The sequence below is a fragment of the Chaetura pelagica genome, unplaced genomic scaffold (assembly GCF_000747805.2).
Source record: "Chaetura pelagica isolate M959 unplaced genomic scaffold, ChaPel_1.0 scaffold153, whole genome shotgun sequence".
NCBI lineage: Eukaryota > Metazoa > Chordata > Aves > Apodiformes > Apodidae > Chaetura > Chaetura pelagica.
In genome coordinates this window covers 2,384,611-2,393,960 of record NW_009952707.1, presented here as the reverse complement: position 1 = coordinate 2,393,960, position 9,350 = coordinate 2,384,611, and the positions used below count along the sequence as shown (strand labels likewise).

Here is a 9,350-nt window from a genome sequence, read left to right as displayed (position 1 = left end):
AAAGCTCGGTCATTGCTGATGCACAACACTGGGCAGGGGCACGGGTCTTATACTGCAGCTCTCCAGCTGATGGCTACAGAAGTAGTCTTGCTCAAATCAGGAGGGAATCCCCATAATCTGAGAGCAGAAACTGGTTTTAACCTGTTCTTAAGCCTTCTTTGAAGGACAGGACTGCTGAAGCACAGTGGTACTGCAGAAGCTGCACAGGACACACCTGAGTAACACAGCAAGCAGGTGAACTGTCACAGAGCATTGCTGTGCAACTCAGACATGTTGAGCAGCCACTACAGCATCTTGCAAGGTGAGACCCCACCAAATGCACTGTTACCATCCCAGAGCTAGGCTGAGCAGCTCCACAGCTTGTGACAAGTTTGTCACAGCACAGCCACCTTCCAGCCTCTAAATGCTGCTGTACAAAGAAGTAATTACTGTCTAGACAGAAAGCAAGCACCATTCATTCAGGGTCGTGCAGCAGTGCTCGAGCAACTGCAATTGATTTTTGCATAATCACTACAAGTCTATGCTAAAATTAAATTACTCTATGGGAATAAAGTGCCAAAACCTCCTTGATACCCTGTGAGATGACGCCTGGATTGCTGCTCCTCGGAGATCAGCAGTTTTGCTGCAAACAGCTGCCATGAGGACCCGCAGGGCTGGTTTGACCAAGCCCCACGCCCGCCCTGGGGACACGGGAGGCTGTGGGGCAGCAGCGAGGCACTGGAAAGATACCGATGCACCCAGCCCTCTGACGGGATTTATGCAGAGGTCATTACGTTGCTACAAGTGGATTTTTATTTCAGCTCCCTGCAAGGATAAACCAGGATTTGGTTGTAAGAGGATGCCTGGAGGCTTGCCCAGGCACAGCCCAAAGCACTCCCTTCCAGTATGGCCATTCCAGGTGCAAGGAAAGCCCCAGCCCTGGGAGCACGGCCTATGCCACGAGTTCCCACAAAACAGAAATCCAGCAGGATATTTACCCTAGCCTGTCCAGGCAGGCTGACGACATGAGGTTGTGCTGCGAGCCAGTGTCCACCACGGCCTTCAGCTCCTTCCCTGCACACTGCAAAAGCAAGCAGAGACAGGACGTGATGCATGGAGTGCAGGAGGAGCGCAGGGTGTCTGGGATCTCTGCTCTGCACACATTGGTCCCTGCCAAAATGCCAACAGCTCCTCACGCCAGCCCATCCCCGTTCCACTGCATGCTCAAGTGTCCTCAGGGTGTCACCTTGTCCGCCCCAAGGCCCTGAGCCCTTCCTGGCAGTATTTGCCCCTGCAGAAAGCAGAAGGGGCAGCCCCAGGCAGGAGGGGCTATTGTGGAGAGTGGGAAATACAAAAGAGCAGGGGGGTAAGGAGGAAAAATGTGAAACTACCCTTGGGGAAAGGAAAAAGGGATGGCACTTGAGGAAAATGGGCTGTGAGCACAGGGATTCACTGTGGATAGTATTACTCCTCAGCCCCTTAGCATGCTGCCCCGGCCTGGCTACTGCCACCACCCTGATGTCCAAGGGAGAACATCCATCAGACCAGTTTTCTCTGTGACACCCAGGTGTGTGTCTGTGCCACAGCAGCCCTGAGCTGCAGAGGGCCAGCGTCCCCACAGCTGTGACAGCCGCAATGGCAACTCTCATCAGGAAATGTGGAGAACAAAAGCATTGCTTGAGGCTGCCAGAAATAAAATTTGCTGGGGAAAAAAGACCCAGAAGGCTAGGCAGGGGCTGTCACCTGGCAGTTCACCACTATGAGCTCCTCGTCCTCCATTTTCCCTGAGCTGCCCGACTGGGTTTGATTCAGCCTGTTGGCCTGCACTGAGATGTCACTCTTGGGAGTCCAGCTGCCTCGGCTGCTTCGCAGTTTTGATAGGTTTGTCTCCATCAGGCGCTTCTGCAGGATATGATGTGGTTGCTTTAAGAAAAAAACACAGAAGAGCAGGGTGAAGTCAGAGGGAGGGCACGAAATGACCTGCATCACCAGCCTGCTTGTGGTGCCCATGGGCCAGCACTGCCCTCACAGAAGGGATGCTCTAAAGTCTCTCTCTCTCCCTGATTCCCAGACTACACATACTCTTCCTAGCCTACGTAATCTATTTGCTCTCCTGCCAGCTCTGGCTTACCCGGCTTTGACTAAGTACTACTTTGTATTGGCAAGGATTCATCCTTTCAAAATATTAACCAGAATTTGGAGGGGTGCCTTTCTTTTTCCAAACTCAAGTTGAAGATTTGAGTCAGGCTTTTCCAAGCTGGTGTTTCAGTCATAATTACCTCCATCTGTTGATAAGGATATTGGGAAGTCTACAGTGATGTGAAAAGTTAAGAGGTAAGAAATTGCATTTCCAATTACATACACCACTGAGGCATGAAAAAGGTGTATGGACATACTGAACCCAGCAGGTGTTTTCATTGAGCACTCTCATTGCTGGCTTAGGAAATGTGTCTAGCCTCCATCTGTACCAATTCTCTTTGCATGAACTGACCCAGAATTTAAGAAGCTGATTCAGGTATTCAAGGTACAACTGCACAGAGAGCTACAGATGGTGTCTCTTGTAAGACCTGATTTGGCCTTTAGATCAGAATTTGGTCTAAAATTACCCTGCACCTCTCTTCCCTCTGCATTTGCATTTGCCTGCTAAGAGTGAGTGAATGGGACCAATCCTGGGTGCCATGCCACAGGAGGGAAAGGAGAAAAGGAGAAGAGGTAAGATTGTCTAAGGTAGGTAGGTAAGTATCTAGGTAGGTGGGTAGGCAGGTATTCTCCTGGGAACCTGCACTCTTCATGCTGTGGCTTCTTTTTTTGTCTGTCATATCCATTTGCTCTGTGAGTAACATGTTGCCTCTCAAAACCTCCTCCAACTGCTTTCCCAAAAGCCTTTTTATGCTTAATGTTCATCATGGGTGGATGCACATACTCTGCTGGAGGTGAAATGACTCTGCTTGATTATCTGCTCATTTCTCTGCCTGGCTAATCTTTCCCCCTTCCACCCCCCCATTACTGCCTACTTGTTCAGATTTTACTTTATCCACAGTGAGACCTTCTTACTGGCTTGTCCCTGATTTTTTGTGTTCATATTAAATATGCCTGTGTATTTACAAAGACATCTAAACCAGTAAACCTCTTCATCCCAAGGGAATTTCAGTGGGATCAGGGTGACTGAAAACCTCATGCTGCAGTTCCTCAAGTTGGCCAGCGTGGACCCTCGTGCACATCTTCAAAATATTCTGTGCAACGTTAAATAACAGCACTTACAAAAGGCTAATGCAACTTGGCATCATCCTAAAATAACTGCAGCCATGTCCGTGCTTCACATCCTGCTGTAGGCATAACGTAGATAGTTAAACTGGACCTGACTGGTGAGATCAGGTAGATGCAGCCAACAATAGTGGTCACCAGAACACATAGACTCCTTTTTTCTCCACTTGTCACTGCTCTTACTACTGCATACCACTTGAGACTGGAAAGGAAATACAATTTCATTACCTTACTGCTCTCTAAAACTACCTTAAAGGAGGTTGTAAAGAGGTGAGGACAAGTGATAGGACAAGAGGTAATAGCCCCAGGCTGCAGCAGGGGAGGTTTAGATTGGATGTTAGGAAGAATTTATTTACCAAAAGGGTTATCAAGCATTGGAACAGACTGTCCAGGGCAGTGGTGGAGTCACCACCCCTGGAGGTATCTAAGAGTCGTATAGGCATAGTACTTTGGGATATGGCTTAGTTAAGGACTTGTCAGTGTTAGGTTAACAGTTGGACTCAGTGATCTTGAAAGGTTTTTCTAATGAAGGTAATTCTGTGATTCTGTGACTTTTGATTGCAGGTACTATGTCTGACCAGCATGCTAGAGAGAATGACCTGTGTAAACACAATAATGCTAATGAGCTCCTAATGACAGGGAAAAATCAGATCCAGCATTGCACTGTCTTCTTCAGGGACAAAAAGTAACAAAGCTACAGCACTGCTCTGGTGACCACTGTCTTCCCAGTGAGGCTGAGCAGCAGAAACCAGTGTTACTCAACTAGAATAAAGGCAGCCAGGCTGGCTCTACTAGTAATGGACCCCGGGCTGAGGGACAATGTTTGGAAGTGAGGGCTCCCTTCCATGAGGCAGAATCTGTAGGTGCATAGTCAGGACTGTGATCACCTCCAAAGCTTCTCATCTGAGAAAAATGCAAGGCAGGGTTTGCCGACAGTGCGTAGTGACCCTTCTTACCCCTTGTGTTTGCCTGCAACTTGGGCACATGTCTGGAGGACTAATTCTTCACATCACCAAAAACCAAAAGGAGGGCACAGGGGACTAAAGCAGTAGATAGGTGAAGTTCCCAGGTGGCCAGAAGACAGCCTGTTGCACAGTGGTCACCTCCTCACTCTCAGCCTCGCTCAGCACGGGCTGAGAGAAATTTCTGAATGGCACCACCCAGGACAGTCTGGGTGCAATTCTGATCTGTTTGGCCTCAATCACAAATACCTTTGACAGAACAGGCTGGAGAAGAGCAAGTCACCAGCACAGTCATTGTTATTAGCTACATGTCGTCTATCATTTATTTAAACTTTTTTTTTTTTTTGGGTCCCTGAAAGTTCTTCTGTGGATTGTTAACCAATTACATATGTGGGTTTTCTCAGGCTCTGGTTTTATGAATCCTGTTTGTGATCCATCACCAAGAAGGAAAAAATCCAGCACTCAGTGAACACAAGTTACCCTCACAAACAAGACTGTCTTCTGTTGACACTTGCTGTTCTGAAAGCTGCAGTGAATCCTGCCTTCAGGGGAACAAATGTTGCTTATGTTGTGCTCCAATACAGAAATAATCTAGCAAGAGTGGGCTGAAAATGTTCCCTGCAGCACCATCTTGTCTCAGGCTATTAATTAGCTTTCTTTAACTTGTATTTCCCTTGACTCTCGTGTGCAACAGAGTGAGGGATCTTAGTCATGGAGATTACTCAAGTGACAGATACGTACTTGGTAAACAGATAATGTGCCAGGGAACATTTGAAATACACATTTGGCTGGAAAACTGCAAGCAGACCATATCTGAGAGTGAGGGAGAGGAGGAAAACCTCCCTCTGACAGCAATGGGGAAGGCAGCTCTCCTTCCAGCACAAGCTGGCGACACAGCTAGGACTGTGTTTGAAGTAACCCAGATTATCTGGCACTGTCTAGTATGCATTGCACAAAACTGTTGAAAGTTTTATAAAAACATAAAATGTTGCATACTATTGCACGTGTGCAAAAATATAAGTTATTCCTTAATATCATTCGGCATAATATAAGTACAAAGCAGGATGCTTTCCATCTGTGAGACTTTGAAAAAATCTATGATCACTAAAAAAGTCACAGTAGGAACCTAAAAGGAGTGGAGACACCAGCTATTGCTGAACCTATTCATCACTGTCTGTGAAAACGACAAATTATTTGGTTTAGTTTGATTCCTCTCTAATGCTGCAGAACACAGCTGCACCTTGCAGTATCCATCTCTCTGGCAGGTTTCCCCCTATTTCAGCTTCTAGATCCAAGGATAACAAGACCCATCAACAACAGTTTCACTGAGGTGGAGATGAAAGTCCAGAAGATGCCAGCTCCTCCCCTCCCCAAACTCATCTCAAGTTTGCCCTCCCTTCTGCACTTAGTACAAAAAAAAGAAGCTTTAACACAGCAACAGAGCTTGTCCCAAGAAATAACAAATTTCTCTCTTTTCTTCCCATCTTTCATCCAAACTTACCTCTCCTACTAGCAACCTGTGCTCAGGTGCTGTCAGTCCTTCTCACAGGGGGATGAGGTGGGACAAGATATGCTCCCTGTCCTCCTGCACCCTCTGGGTGCCCAGGCAGTGGCCAGGCCTCTAAGACAGTGCAAGTAACATCAAAGTGTTTTTTTGCCTTTTAGCCAAGACACAACAAACTGGGGAGTGCACAGTGGGAAAGCAGGGAAAACTGAATGTGCTGCAATTAGCTGTGATGTAGCACCGGCTGCAGGAGCAGTGGGCAGGGCCACAGGGGCACCCAGAGCTGTGCCGGGGACCCAGGCATCCAGGGGAGGCTCTGAGGACATTTTGGGAGGAGGAAATGGTTTTGTTGTTGTTCTTGTTTGTTAATATTTATAGCTTTGTTTCACAGCTTGTAAAATGATGGGGGACTGCTTCAGGCAAAGCCCCTCCAAACCAGTCCAGCACCTCTTGGGGTGAGGACAAAGTGTCAGAGCATAAGGAGGAGCCTCCAATGTCCAGCACACCCTGAGCAAGTCAAGGGGTCACATTTACAGTGTTGGGAAGCCCAAATCCCAGCCAATAACCATCTCATGTCTATTTTCTGGGCTTCAGGGAGGAGGCTAAGAGTGAGGCATCAAAACAAACCAACTTCTGCTCTGTGTCTCCAGCCGTGCATCTGCTGAGTGCAATGTATGCAATTCTATAGCTTGACCTTATACCAGGTAAACAAAGTGGAATTTATGAATGGAATGACAAACTAGAAGAGTTTGGTCCAAGTCCAGAATAATGTACTGAAAAATACTGGAGGCTTAACATGGATAGTTACAACCAATGTTCATCAAACCTGCCTTTACAAGGCATCATCAGGAGAGACTGTTCAGGAGCTGTGTAAGGGCAGCCCACCCAGCTGATGCCCTGCTGCTGCCTCACTGAGCACAGCACCCCCTGGAACTGCTGCCAAAAGGGATTTCTCCCCAAAAACAGGATGACTGCTGCCAGCTGTCAGCATGACAGACAGGGTCTGTCCTCACCACCTGTCCCATCTCGGGGGAGCTGTTACATCCTCTCTTCTCCTGCCAAAGCCACTGGAAAATCCCCATGGGAAACCCTGCATTAGTAATGCCAGGCACGTCAGAAGCCCTTCCACCCACATCACCACAGCTGTTACACAGCTTTAGACCTGAAAATTTGCTGCTTTGTTAGGAGGCATGTAGTTATCTCAAGAAAGCAAGCAAAAGCCCTGGGCAAAGAACTCTGTTGCCCTGGGCCTCCTGACTGTACAGCTCAACCCCTCTGGACCTGGACCTCTCACTTTGAGGCCATGCCAAGGTGCCATTCCACATTTTGGAAGCTCTTGGTGCTTCTCCAGTCTCAGAAATGCACGATCTCCCTCTCCTCCTGGGGACAACACTTGTGACTCCCAGGGAGACAGAAAGGGCCCTCCTGAAGCACTGTGGTGTGAGCCTGGCCGTGCTGGCTCCCTGCAACGTGACCCACTGCAACAACTCTGAAATCCACGGCACCTTCTCTGGGGCTGAAGGAACAGGTCTGAGGACGTGCCAGTACTGCCTCTTTAGGGAGTCCCCATAGGTCCCACAGCAAGCCCTGAGCTCATGTGCCCACTGTCCCATCACCCCTCACTGTGGTGTAGGGGCAAGGTGGTTTTGCAGTGGGGTAGCCCAGACCAGCTCAATTCTCACCCCGTCCCTGGCTGGAGAACCACCACAGCCAGGGTAGCCAGGACAGCCAGGGCAGGCAGCACACTCCTGCCATGCCACACCTCCTTTGTGTCCTTGGATGGATCAGGAACTGAGGACCTCCCCAAGGGCTTGGGCACATCCCTGGAGAGAGCCCTCCATGCTGACCCTCCTCTCAGGGGCTGTGGGTGCAGCAGGGACGATGCTGCAGCCACGGCTCAGCTGAGACAGGCACAGGAGCAGGGAGGAAAACTTGGGTGACATATCTGTGGCCAGAACCATGGAGAGGAACCCCATGCTCTGCCCTGGCATCGGGGCCAAACCTGGTCCTCACTGCCAAGGGGACAAGGATTTCAGTGCTCAGTGCCCCTGATTCTTGCTACCTGTTGCCTCTCTCATCTGGGCAGAACAAAAACCCCTGTCATCGGGGTCTCATCCCCGCACACTGTGGGTTGCTGAGCTACTCTGCAGGTAACAGTAACAACAGCATCATTATGCTCTGAAAGGCACTTTGTTGCTCCTCAGTGGAGAGCTGCCATTCCATGGAGACCAGGAAAGCTCCTTTTGAGCCTTTCCCTGGGCAGGAGTTTCATTCCCTACAGCTGCAAAACACTTGGGATGTCAAAAAAAATCACATCCATGTACACTGCAGAGAACAACCAACTCATTCCACATATCTCAGCCAGTCAGAGCCAATCCTAACCCAGATGTGCAGGGAGGCACAGAACTACCCCATTAAAAATAGAAAGATTAATTTTTTTCAATGTACTTCTATTGGGCATTGAAAAAAAAAGCACCTATTCTGTGTTAAAAGGTGCAAGAATTTTGCAACAATTAGGCAAAAGAAAAAACCCAAACAAAACAGACACACACACACACACAAAAAAAACACAAACAAACAAACAAAAACCAAACCTTAAAGGAGCTTTTCTTGGTAGGATATATTTTCTAGATTTTGCTCTTTACATCAGAAGTTTTTATATTAAATTTAAGTATCATTTTTCCATTAGAGAAAACTCAATCATTTGTGTGTGTTAGCATTTAGAAATGATCTCCAGCCTCTGGGCATGGTGAAGAGTATTGTAGGTCAGCTACAGGGTCACATGGATCATTGCATATGTAAATATTTTAAACCTAAATTATGCACCTTCATTTTAAAAAACATACATATATATATATATAAAACTTTATCAAAGTGTAATCTTGGCAGTCTCATATTTGGAAGTACTAGTGGCTGCACTTTACAGAATCTTTTATGATTTTATGTTTTGATTATATATGTATCATACATCATTATATGTGTATAAATGTATATATTATATGAACCCATTTTGATTGATTCAGAGAGGTTTTTTACAATGAAAACAGTTTCCTTCTTCTGACATTCATGCAAATGTAAAAAAAAACAAACCAAAAATACAAAGCTTTTTCATCTGAGTGCCAGACATCTGAAAACACCTACAAGCAAAAAGCAACCCTGGTAATAATTAGCAAATTTCCACTCCCTTCTTTTTGCACACAAAAGCCTCATTTTTACACCAATTTCTACTACCAACCAACTTCTCCTGACAGAAAAATGGAACAAAAACCAACAAAAATAAAGCTGACGCTGCCCTACCAGCTTCTCACGTCTCCTGCCAGCAAACACAACAAAGCCTTACAGTGTCTTTGGAAGTGCCCAGCTTCTTCAGCCCGTCCAGAGGCAGGAGATCCGCAGAATCCTTGTGAATAAACTGCACCGCCTGCTTCATCCTCCTCTGCTGGCGGAGAGACGCCGCTTCCCTGATCTCCACTTCTTTTCTGCTCGGCTCCGTCAGGATACCCGAGTAAAACATCCTCCCGCCCGTGCCCGGCTCGCTTCTTGAGGATGTGCGGAGATGGAGCTGGGAGAGGCTCCGCCGCCCGCGCTTTATAGGCAGAGCGCGGTGACGCCGCCGGCCCGGCAGGTGGGGGGTGGGCACG

The 9,350-nt window shown here is 47.7% G+C and overlaps 1 protein-coding gene across 1 annotated transcript in view; it reads right to left on the bottom strand.

Moving 5' to 3' along the window:
- NRIP3 (nuclear receptor interacting protein 3) overlaps positions 1 to 9,223 on the bottom strand; it is a 12,704-nt gene extending 3,481 nt beyond the window's left edge. The window contains exons 1-3 of the mRNA XM_009994273.1: positions 9,050 to 9,223; positions 1,723 to 1,902; positions 978 to 1,060 (exon numbers count right to left, since the gene is read on the bottom strand). Of these exons, the coding sequence (XP_009992575.1) occupies positions 978 to 1,060; positions 1,723 to 1,902; positions 9,050 to 9,223 (437 nt within the window). The remainder of the gene's footprint in view (positions 1 to 977; positions 1,061 to 1,722; positions 1,903 to 9,049) is intronic.
- Between the last annotated feature and the right edge of the window lie 127 nt (positions 9,224 to 9,350).